The sequence below is a fragment of the Lycorma delicatula genome, chromosome 2, assembly GCF_047948215.1.
Source record: "Lycorma delicatula isolate Av1 chromosome 2, ASM4794821v1, whole genome shotgun sequence".
In the NCBI taxonomy this organism is placed as follows: Eukaryota; Metazoa; Arthropoda; class Insecta; order Hemiptera; family Fulgoridae; genus Lycorma; species Lycorma delicatula.
This window is the reverse complement of record NC_134456.1, coordinates 7,033,020-7,046,227: the sequence shown is the minus strand read 5'-3', so window position 1 is coordinate 7,046,227 and position 13,208 is coordinate 7,033,020. Positions and strand designations below refer to the sequence as shown.

General features: G+C 29.0%; 1 protein-coding gene across 1 annotated transcript in view; it reads left to right on the top strand.

Moving 5' to 3' along the window:
- LOC142320451 (CD151 antigen-like) overlaps positions 1–9,018 on the top strand; it is an 88,465-nt gene extending 79,447 nt beyond the window's left edge. The window contains exons 5-6 of the mRNA XM_075358230.1: positions 1,670–1,825; positions 8,285–9,018. Coding sequence (XP_075214345.1) covers positions 1,670–1,825; positions 8,285–8,434 — 306 coding nt within the window. The 3' untranslated portion in view covers positions 8,435–9,018. The remainder of the gene's footprint in view (positions 1–1,669; positions 1,826–8,284) is intronic.
- Positions 9,019–13,208: the final 4,190 nt, after the last annotated feature.

Sequence of the window (13,208 nt, the reverse complement as noted above, 5' to 3'; positions counted from 1 at the left end):
ACACCGGTATCCACGATCTAGTATTCAAGTCTGTGTAAAAATAGCTGGCTTTACTAGGACTTGAACGCTGGAACTCTCTCGACTTCCAAATCTGCTGATTTGGTCTATTAGCTTGTCTTAGTACATCTGCCATTTTCGTCGTAGGGGCATCAACTGATACAGAGTGTGTTTCTTTAAGCACAGATTTCACTTGAGGGAAATCACATGGTGCCAAATGTGGCGAATATAAAGAACATTAAAGTGTAGTAATTTATTTTTCAGCCAAAAAGTGTTTTATAAAAATCCTTTTTAAAATGATCCTAATGAAAAATGAAAAAATTTTCCTAAAGTTCTGAACATTTTTTTCTTACTCTTTCTCTCAGCTTTTTAACATTTTTCTGTATAGTAACGCCAATCCACTGTTGTACCTTGTGAAACCCATTCTTAAAAAATTACTTGCTTGACACCAATAAATAAAATGATCAAGGCTTTCAATTTCAATTCATTTTGTTGTACTTTTTTTTTCTTGATAATGAGAGTATTTTCCAGTCTATTATTTGTTATTTCAGGATTATACGAAAAGATCCTTTAAGGATCAACTTTCATCACAAATGATGAATTTTTTTTTAAAAAGGTTGAGATCAACATAAAGTTACTGTAGCATGTCAGTATGCATTACATAATGCAGCATTCTTTTTGGTCTGGGGTGAGAATGTAGGGATTGTTTTGTCACAAACTGTTTTTGTGTTGAGATCCTCATACAAAATTTTTCATGCAGTGTCTTGTTAATGTACACAAGTTCAACTATCAATTAGACACTGAGTCAGTGACCTTCTCTGGTTAATTTTTCTATATTTTCTTTGGTTCTTGAAGTGGGAGGTTATCCAAGGGTGTCACGCTTCTCTGAATCTTTTGTGCTACTCAAACACATTCAGAAGATATACAGTTTTCCCTGAAAGTCTCAGTTAGTATTTGAAAATATTTTATTGGTGTTTTGTTGTTTGCAAATTTTACTAAAAATTTCAAATTGACATGTCGCTCAACTTTTTTAAGTTAGCATTATTCTGACACACAACTTTACTAAATGACTTACAGCCAACTGAACAACTGAGATTGTTGATGTTTGCCATTCAGGTTCAAAGAGCTCACAATCAGTTCTCACTGCTTGGTATTTGCAGTGGTGTTAGTCTAGTAGCCTTCTACCAGAGTCACTATTTGCTTTTAAACTATTATAATAAGTATTTGTTATGCAGGAGATATTAGACAGCTAGTTCTCACATTTATCTGTTCTTGCTTTCTTCTGTATAGTGAATACTTAACTATATTATTAACTAAACTATATAAATAATTAACAATTTTACTACTGAAATTTCTGTACATAATTTTTAAATCTATGTACATTCATTTATCTTAAATTAAATTATCTGCAAAGCTGCAAACTGAGAGATATAACTATATTAATACACTGTTGGAAAAAAAAACAAAAATATAACATGTATGTAATAAAATTAGCCATTTCTAAAAAAATATTTATTTTACTAATTAAGTATAGTTTTTTAAAATATTTGTTGGTTTTGTATGTCATCTTTTCTTTTTCTTAGATATAATGTGTATTATTTTCTGTAAAACAGCTCTTTTATTAAAATTGTTGTATTTTTTACAGTTTATTTAATTAATATTTTTGTTTCAGTTAAAATGTTGTGGTGCTATTAAATTTGAAGACTGGAAATACAGTGTATGGCTAAAAACAGATAATAGGACTAATAATTTAGTTCCTGATTCATGTTGCAAAACACCATCACCTGGTTGTGGAAAAAGGGATCATCCCAGTAATATTCATTATAGTGTATGTAATTTTTATATAAGTATTTTTTTTTTTTAATATTTTACAAGTCTATATGATATTTAACTTATTATTTGTACTGACTGAAATTAATATCTAGTGTTCATCTTGCTTTGATCAACATGAAAATATATTGATTCATGTTACCAAATTCCTTGGTTAAGCACTTCCTTCACCTGCAGTATTTTAATTATTTATTGCTCGATCTTAAAGCGGTTAGGAATCCACTTTAACATGTGATCAAATATTTCAAGGGTTATTCCAAAATTAAAAATTGACTTTTTGCTGTAGACACATACAACTGTTTTAACTGAAGTGTTTATTGAAACATTCTTTAAGAGCAATCACACATTTATTGTTTATAATTATTTAAAATGCCAAATTACAATGCCAATCTGATTGTGATTAAAGTTCAGGAAGAAGTATATAAATATGTCATTATAAAATTAAAATACTTCTGTTACCATTATTGTTAATTTGTTACTATTTTCCTAGGTCTAAAATTATATTGTATAATTGTGTAGTATAATATAGAAGAGAACTCATACTGTATAATAAATCTGGGGAACAAAAAATAATTTTTTTTTTTGTAACAGGAAGGAAAAATATGATTCTGATAGTATTTCTTCTCCTGAATTGAAATATATCAGTTTTTCCCATTAAAAAAAAATATGCAAGGTTTCCGAGAGACAGGCATTTATATCTATTTAGCGTATGGCACCAAAACATAACACCAATTATAGTCAAAATTACAAACAAAGATTTAACAAACTAATATATGCTACTGATTCTGGAGTTGCCATCAGAAAATCTTCAGGATTCCCTTCATAAGCTGGCAAACTTCTGTGATGTGTCTGACAGTTTGATTTTCACCACACTCACAAAGGGGTGTCGGTGTTTTACCCCATTTATATAGGAAATAGGTGCACTTACCATGCTGAGTCCGTATTCTGTTTAGCGTTTACCATGTCTTACATGGCAAGTCAAAACCCGGCGGCCTTTGAGTAATACATGGGATTTAGTCATTCTGCTTTGTGGTCCATTCTCGACGCCAGGCATCAGTTAGGTTAAATCCGTCCTCTTTGGCAGCAATTGCTGTTTTGATAGGTGGTTTTCTAGATCGAAGGTCACCACGATTGGCATCCTCAATGTCCTCATGTATTGGCAGGTTTCGATAAATGTATTGGCATTTATAATTTCAAACATTTTAATAATTTCTGCATTATTAATTATGCAACATTCAAATAGTTGACTTACCTAGAAAGTAAGAAATGACAATTTTCTGCTATATTTCGCTTGTGGTGTAGTTTGCTTAACTATATTATTAACTAAACTATATAAATAATTACCAGTTTTACTACAGAAATAGTTCCTCAAACTTTTCATCATGCATCAGTGATATATTTGTGGACCCACAAATATTCCTTCTTTAATTTTTGCATCACTAATTTTAGGAAATTTTTGTTTAAAGTACATGAAATCAGGAGTACTGTTCATGGCCATGATGAAATTTTTCATTAATCCTAGTTTGATATGTAACAGAAGTAGATACACTTTTTTAGGATTACATAATGGGTCATGTTTCACATTTTTCTGTTCAGGAATGAGTGATTCACGTTTAAGCCATTCCTTTCTAATGTAATGGTTTTTTCTGTCCCTATTATCCCATTAACACAAAAAACAATACTTTGTGTAACCACGCTGCAGACCAAGAATAAGTGGAATTACCTTCAAATCCCCACAAATAGTTTATTCATACACTGCATATTGAAGCTTTCCAATATAAATTTTTCTTACGTTTCTTTCATACTAGCAGAGTGAGCTACATGTACTGATGAGAATTTATTGCCATTATGCAGAAGCACAGCTTTTAAACTAACTTTAGAGGAGTCAATGAACAAGTACCATTCTGTTGGGTTACAAAGTGTCATGTTGGTTATAAGTGTTGGGTTCATTATAAAGTGTCTCCATAAGAGAAATATTACAGAACACTAAGCCATTTTCTTCAGAAAAATAGTTTTTAAATTCAGAACATTGATTACGATAAGTACATATATTTGTATTCTTTTGAAGAGATGCCATCCTTTTAACTGGGAAGCAAGCATTTCAGACTGTTTTTTGGATAACTTTAAATCTTTTATGAGATTGTTAAGATTTTCTTGAGTCAGTAAATGTGGCTCTGATGAACTGCTTGTTCAAAAGTTGTATCACCAATCTGTTTCTTTTTCTTCCTTACTTCCATCAGACTCTGAGCTCTCTTCATCTAATGTCACATGTTTTGGAGGCTTTGGTATGGGCAGTTCTTCACAGTGTTGAACTGGTCTCTCTGCAGATTGCAAGCTAGGGTATACCACTGTATGTTTTGATTTTGACGTAATCCTTTTAATGTTTGTTAAGCAGAAATAAATCAGAAGAGTGATCTTTGGGTTCCCTCCAAATCATAGGGAAAGCAAATGGCATGTAGCGTGTGCCATTTTTCCATGCAGTGAGAAGCCTAGAACATGCTAAACAACAGATATGTTGTTTAGCCCCAGGCTTGTTTGGTCCTTGACTTTATACCCAAAATAAAGTTCATAACACTTTTTTACTAATGGAGTTTTGTCTTTGGGACTTGGGCATCACTTTACCACGTACGTAACAAAAATTGTTAGGATGATTTAAACAAACTCTATGCATCTTATAACTAATTAAAAGAAATAAAGTTGTAAATATGAGGTCTGTCCAGAAAGTAACTTACGTTTTGAAATAAAAAACAACCAAATAAAAAAAAAATTAAATTTTATTATATACATTTAAAAGGGACAATCTTAAACTATTTTTCTACATAGTTTCCATTTAAATTGAGGCACTTATCTTAGCGATGCATAAGCTTTTAAATTCCTTCTCTGTAAAATCTGCCACCTTAGATTTTTGGCACCCATCATTCACAAAAATTGTGATAATCAAGCTTCCTTGATATAGTTTCATGTAGTAAACTTCGTGAAATTTGATCTTGGAAATGAAGTAGAGTTCCGTAATGCAGCGATTTTCACGAATTTTATCGTTTATTTTCATTGTCAGTTCATCTGTCACAAGGCTAGGCTGACCACTGCAGTCCTCATCATGAACATTGGTGTCGCCATTTTTAAAGTGAATGTACCATTACCTCATTCCACCTTTTTCTCATTATTCCATCTCCATACACCTCACAAAGCTGCTAATGAATTTCAGTTGGTTTGAGTTTTTTTGCCAGTAAAAACCTAATCACTGAACACACCTCAGAACTCTATTGAAACATTGTGGGATTCTCTATTGAAGCACACATTTCAATAATTCACAATGGACAAAGTAGAAAAATCACAGTCCACATGCTATGACAGCTTGATGCATACCGAATGTAGAAATGTTTTGATGCCAAGATGGCAGCTCTATCCCCACTCTTCTCCACTCTAGGTACAAACATAAGTTACTTTTTAGACCTCATTTGTATTAAACAATAATTCAGACGCACAAAGCACTCACAGTGATGTGTTTACACATCACTGTGTAACTACACTGTGACTACTATCTCACAACTGGCATCGTTCTAATCAGTGTTTGCTACAGTAAATCACGTTTGTACATTTCTATACACATCTGAACCTGCACAACAGTAGCAATGCTACCCTTTGAGTTAGCTCATTTGGTTCCATCATATTTACAATGCTCTAGAAGCTTTTACTTGAAATGGACAAATGGACGAAAACACATTTTAAAATATTTAAAAAGATTAAAGTAACAAAAAAACTGTGGGTGATGTCCCCATCAATTCAGAATTTCTCAGTTCCGATATATATAAGAAAACAGAATAAAAAACTGCATTAAGTACACCTATTGGTACTCATGAGACAAAAATCATGTTGACCAGTGTAATCGGATCAAATATTGCGTGTTAGGGTTTTTGCATATTTTGACGTTTCATGCCCCTCTACAAAAAAACAAATACCCAGTATAAAGATAAATTAAGATGAACGATAATATAATCATGAAGGAATATGAAACAGATTTTCTAACTAAGTTAAAACTATTCAAATGAAGCAATTTATAATAAAAACCAGCAATGAGCTTATTAATTACAAGAATGAAGAGAGTACTAGTCAAGCAGAAAAAATATTACAAAAGAAGTTATCTGGTTTATTGAAAATTGAGAAGGAACAGCTAATAAACCCAAAAATAAAAATAATAGGAACTGAAAATACATTCAAGCTGAACCGTAAAGCTGTAGAAAGTGATATAATCATAAGAATTTTTAAAAGTAATGATAACAGTTGCAAAGTACTGCATATATACACTAACAAAAGGAATAATTTTCAGTGTTATACTTATAGTGTTTCCTAAATCCTATAATTATATACAGACTATTCATGGGCTATCAAAGCTGTAGAGTATTTGCCATGATGAATATAACAACTTGTTTCAATTGGGAAAGATTTAGTTGTAGTGGAGCACAAAGTGTCATAATAAGGCACTATGTGCCTTAAATGTACTGAGTTTAATTTCTGCATAAGTGATAATGTAAGATACTAATTGTAATTATAGCGGTGTAAAATTTGGAACCAACTATAACATTAACCACTTGACAACAGACTATGAGTGTAGTATTGAAGTTTAAAATCAAGAAGAATATAAATATGATTGATTACCACATTAACTGTATGTTACCTAGATATGTAGGTAAGGTGAACTACTTCAATCAACAACATGATATCAACAAGAAACAATCAAGATGGTAACAAATTGCTCTACAACATTTCTAGCTTCTATTCATACAAGTAAGCCTATTATCAATTTTTTGTTAAAAAATAATAAATCCAATTAATACATGAAACAAAGTGTTGACTTTAATGAAATAATTCAAAGAGTAATTAATTTTGAAGATTTACAGTCTCTCATTAAAAATTAAATAATAATGATGATCTAACTGAATTTGTTAATACAAGAAGCTTAAATGCCAACTTTTCCAACCTTGAAATAACAACTGAGAGACTGAACACAAAGCCTAGTGTAATTATATATGCTGGAACTTGGAGCTTGGATTGTTATCAGAATGTCCACCTGAAAGGATACAAATCATAATAATAAATAAATTAATAAAGTAAATTAAATAAAGCTGATGGTGTATTAATATGTATGAAAGAAAGTATTATGGAAAATACTGAAGCTGTTATGTGTGGCAGATTTAGTTTACTGAGTTCCATTATAAAATTTGGTGGTTTGAATATGATGATATTTGATATATATAGATCAGCTGAGATTCCAGAAACAGAATTCACATTAAAATTGGAATCATTTCTTAATAAAAGTAAGAATGTAAGGAATCATTAGATTGCTGGAGAGATAGAGATTTCTGTAGAGGGAGATTTTAATATTGATCTTTTGAAAGTAGACAACATAAGTTTGGAATGTTTGAAAAATTTTTGGGAATGGGATTCACTCCAGGTTTTTAGAAAATAACCACACCCTCCATTGATGATTGTAAAGGTATTGTATCGACAACATTTTTATAAAAACTAATCTGATGTGTAATCTTTTAAATTAACTAATACTTTAGCTGATCATTATCCATTATTTTTACCTTTGAGGGAAACAAAACCAGAATGGCACAGTTATGAACTTTATTGCTGCATAAGCCATAAAAAATTAGAAACTGAGATTATGAAAACTAACTGGGACAAAGTGTTGTCGGTGCAAGATCCTAATTCTGTGACTGATATTTTATAGAGGAATTACAGAATATTATTGATAAAGCTACAATTATAAAAAGTTCTACAACATTTATAATTATAAGAAAGCTAGGAAAAAATGGATAACTATGGTAATTATGATTTCTTGTAAAATCAAAGAAAAGTTATATAAAGTTAAGAAAAAGAAACCAAATGATGAAATTTTGAAAATTGAATATAAAAATCATAAAAATGTATTGGACATAGTGAATGCCAAAATAAAATATGAGAAAGAACAAATACAAGGAATTAGTGATAATTCCATTTGGTCATTGTCAGTACAATTAGGATTGCTTCTTTCTCTCTTTATCATTTATATCTGTTTGTCACAGTTAAATGTAAATTTGGGTGAAATTTATGATAAATGTCAGGTATTTTATAATATCATTCTTTTTCTCTACACAGATGTTTGATATCATCAACATAGCAGTGCCATTATAATACTTATGTACACATTTATTATTGTGTAATATATAAGAATATTTTTAAAGGATTGTAAAACCATTTAATTGAAGAGACTAGAATGGGTGAACCTGTTGGTAGTCTTGGTTGATATTTTTTATTATATGTAATATTTTTGTGTTACTGTTTATTTTAAGGACATAATTTCAGTTGTGTTATTAACAATTTCCACTTAATTTAAAAGATAATTTTTAATCTTCTAAATGTTTTCAAATTTCATCATTCTGTTAATAAAATATATATTTTATTATGTTTACAGGGCTGCTTGTATCGATACACAGAAGAACTGAAATCTCATCTTGTTATCGTTAGTGCTGTAGGTTTGGGTATTTGTGTTATACAAGTGATTGGTATGATAATATCATGTTGTTTATATATTAAATTAAAAGACATTATGGACTTTGATTAAAAAACAATGCATTGTTCCTTGTCAGATGCCTAAAAAATTATACTTTTCTGTATAATGAAATGTTACATTGATTGTAGATCTGAGTTTCAAATGAAATTTATTTTTTATACTAGATACTTATATACCAGCTACCTGTCCAAAAGAGAAAGAAGCATTTACAGTTCTTTATTTCTGTGCTTATAAAGTTTGTCTTTTTTTTACTTAATTTTTAGACATAAAATGATTCAGCACACGCTTATATAAAATTTGATCTGTTTACAAAATATATAAATGCATAATATTTATATTAGTATTCCAGCTTTCATTTTTGCACAGATTGATTAAAAATATTATTGGTTTGACATGGAATTTGACTGCAGAGTAAATTAAAATGAAAGAAAGTTAAGTACTTAATTTATTTTATAAGTTTTTAGTTTGTATTTACACTCTTAATAATAATTAGTTCTTTTAAGAAGAAAAAAGATCTTTGTAGTTTTTAAGTTATTTTAATTACTTTAATGATGTTTGATTAAACTAAGATTATTTTTAGTTTTTTTTTTTAATAATTGTAATCATAAATAATTTCATAAATTATGTTTGTTAGATAAATATTGTGTTTTTTTTTATTTGTGAATATTCTTTTTTACTTGTTGAATTTCTTGATATTTTTCATGAAATTTATTACTTTTATTTAACTCATCCTTCAGTAGCAGTGTTGAGAGTCTTCATTACCTAGAATTTTTTTTTAAAAATAAATATTAGAAACAGTTTTATTGTGATTTAAAAGTTGTAAATCTGTAAAAATGATTGGAAATTAAAATTAGGAATTTATAATGGCGTATAAAACATAGTTAAAAGGAGTGGTTTGTGTGTAGAAGTTTGATAGTCTGAGGTTGGCAATTTGTGGTTTAGTATCTTAAGGTTCAAAGATTATTTTTGTAAAAAGTATCCCGCTTACCTCTATATTGTAGGTTGTAAATTATTCCCTTCCGTATAGAAAATTAAAATAAAATTCTCAAGTCAACAGATTCATATAGTAAATATTTTAAAATTTTAGGTAAAATCCATTAAATATAAAAAATATCTACAAAATAATTCACAATTCAGAAAATATTAATGAACATTATTCAAGCTCTTGTGTACATGTATACATTTAACAGGGTGCAGAAAGTTTAAGATTTTATTTTTAATTAGTGTTGTTAAAAAATTTATCTGCAAAGTAATATTGTTTGTGTAAAAGAAAATCTTTTAATGGTTCTGTAATTTATTAAAACAGGCAATGAAAGCATAATAAGGCCAAAATATTCTCTTGAATATTATGAAAACAGTTCCATTTTCTGGTATGGGAAAGGTGGATATTTTTATTTTTTCAGAATAAGTGACCATATTTTTGTAGCAAAAATTGCACATTCATAATACAAATACAAGGTTTTTAATTTTTTAAATATGATTTACATGATTCGTACAATATGTATGGGTGTTAATGATCTGACGATGCATTTTTTATTTTGAAACTTGTTCTGTGTTTTTCAGAGTTCTTCAAGAAATGATATACTTAATATAGGAATGTAGGTAGGTATAATAAATATTTAATAATGATGACAAGGTTAATGCTTATTTAGCTCCTTCAAAACAAAATAAAAAATTTAGGTATTTTACTAAAAATGTTTCTCAAATACACTGTGGGTGTATATTTTTATTTATGAGAATCAGTTTATTTAATCTTTTATAGTTTATTTAAATCTTTTGTAGTTTATTAAATCTTTTTCAGTAGTAAAAATTTACTACTGGCAATGGAAAAGATCTTCACCATTAATTTTCAAAGCTGTGATTCCCTGAAACGTTATCAAGTTTCAAAACAAAATAAAAAATTTTTGTAATGTAAGTTGTTTTGAAAACATAAAGTAAAAATATTATTCAATAAATAGCTTCCTGCTGCCTCCTCTATTGATTTTTCTGTAACTTTCTCTTTTTCTGCCTCCAATTGCAAATTATCGTGTAGGCTTTTAGGAAATTAGTAGATCAGTATTAATTTGTAAATATTTATATATAAAAAAAAAAGATGTCAAGTGATTACATCAGTAATGTTCATTATTATGACATTACTAGAAACAAGATTGTTCTCTTGTGATGTAAGTTATTATGTCACACGCAGTAGAGTAGTAGTGTAGTAAGTAGAAACATCTTTAAAAAATTACTCTCAAACCTGAAACTGGTATTATGTATAAGATAGCTTTCAGGTGTTTTTAACGTGGGTTTTGTACATCTTGTAGTATTGTGTGTTTATGTACTTACTTTCCCAGTTGTAACGAGGTACAACTATTGTAGCTATAATGATTGTAGGAGCTATAGCTAGCTATAACAGGGAATTATATAGATTAGTCAAAAAAAATTTGTTAAAAAATCATCTTTCTTTAAGTTTACATAGCACAAAAAAGAGAATGATCATGAATTTTGAAAATAAATTTGGGGAAAAATTTCTGTTTTGAAAATTTTCTTTATCTTTTATTATTTGTATACTGTTCTGTATTTTGTATATTTATTTACAGTTGTATATTTTTTCAAAATTAGTGATCATTCTTTTTTTTACAAAAAAAAAAATTATTTAGGAGCAAGTGTGACTTTATGGTACGTACTATTTTGTGGATTAAACGTTCATCGTTAATTGGCCCGTTACATAAAGTTTCTTTTTCATTTCAATATAAGACATTTTTATTAATTCTACATGAAATTATGGACAATTCCATTTTTAACTCTATTGAAAAAATCTCATGTGGACACCACATGACTTCCTTGTATGCCTGTTAAGTTACATATACAAATTTTTAAAAGTACATAAAATTTCATTTCACTAATAACTTCTCATTTTTATATATATATATTTTTTTATTGTTATTATTGAATTATTTTTTATTGCAAAAATTTTTCTACAATCAGAGGTTAATAATCATTAATAAAACAATATATTTCAATTAAAAAAAAGTTAAAAAAAAGAAGGAAGTGAAGTGGGATTCGAATCGATGTGCCTTCCCCTTGTAAGATCCAAATATTTCATTAATTAAAATTTTATTTGGTTATAACTCTGGAACCGATGAAAATAAGTACAGCTTATGATACATCATTGAAAAGCTTTCAATGAGAGCTTATTACTGCAGCTAAGAAAAAGTCCAAAATCAAAATATTTCTGGATTTTGGCCTTTTTTTGGATACTTTTATTCCAGTCAATTGCAATCAAAAGGGGGGGGGGTGCACAACTAGCTGTTACAACAGTCCTAAATCCAAAATTTCAACATTCTACGGCTAATTGTTTTTGAGTTATGCGAGATACACACATACATATGTTCAGACGTCACGCCCAAACTAGTCAAAATGGATTCAAGGATAGTCAAAATGGATATTTCTGTTGAAATCTGAAAACCAAAATTTTTCTCGATTCCTTGTACAAAGTACAAGGAAGTAAAAATGAAAATAAAACATATTCGGTCAAGCTTAAACTTTCATTTGATCATTCTCCTTCTAGATAGTTTCATTTTTTCAATATAATTTTTATTAATTCCATATACATCTTCAAATATATGCAAAAAATGAAATCAAAACACATTCTGTCAAGCTGAAACATTCATTTGAACATTTTCCTACTGCATGAAGTCTCTTTTATATTTCAATGTAAGAAATTTTTTTCTGCATACACCTCTTATCCTCTATGCCTAAACACATTTATGTTGAGCTAATGTTTTTTGCAAACCATTTATGTAGAAGACTTGAATGAAAGAAATGTGATGAACAAAATGTATCACAACTAATTTTGAAATAGTATTCTTAATAGTGTTTTGTTACTGAATTCATCCTGTAGAATTCGCTGTTGGATAAAAACAATATGTCTCATTTTAAAATGAGATCCGTATAGAAAAAATGAGATCAGTCATGAAACCCATATCGTTACTTGATTTATTTTCAATTGAAAACAGGACTCTGACCATACTTAACCGGTCCACTGAAAGAGATTTCAGAGTAAGTTATACTCTTGTTTGGAAATAATTGGGTTGCTTGGATATGTAAAGTTTTTTTATTATACTATGTCTTCAGAATTCTTGTATATATTTTATATTTTCATTTAGTAATGTAACTTATAAATTTGGGAAATAATTAGATTTAAATCATTCTAACATTTGGCATGTACTCTGAACTGACACCAGTTTTGTCATCTCTTCTAACTTCAGATTGTATGTAAGTTTTTTGTGTACTCGCTTGGACCCTGTAACTTCAGGTCGCTCCAGCTCCATTTAAAATGCACAGAATGCGGACCAACCTAAATTACCTGAGTAAAAAGCATTTTATCTGTGAGTGCATTTCTTAAATAGAGCTTTCAATCTTCTTGAAGCGGTGTTACTGAGAGAACTCATCTAATCCAATTATGTATGAAATTATTCATATGAAAAGTTAAAAGTGAAAATTAGTAATTCATTAAAAAACTTATCATAGTTGGATAAACTTATATTTTTTAGATGCTTCAATGTCTTTCGGCAGACTGCCAAAGTATGGTCAAACTCTCATTTGTTTTCGATTGAAAATGAATCTGGTCGATTCCATTTTTCCTATATGGATCCCATTTTAATATGAGACATATTGCTTTTGTTCTACAGCGAACTCTACAGGATGAATTGAATAAGATATGAAACACTATTAAGAATACTGTTTAGAAATAAGTTGTGATACATTTTGTTCATCACATCTCTTTCATTGAGATCTAGTATATAAATGATTTGCAAAAAACATTAGCTCAACAAAAATATGT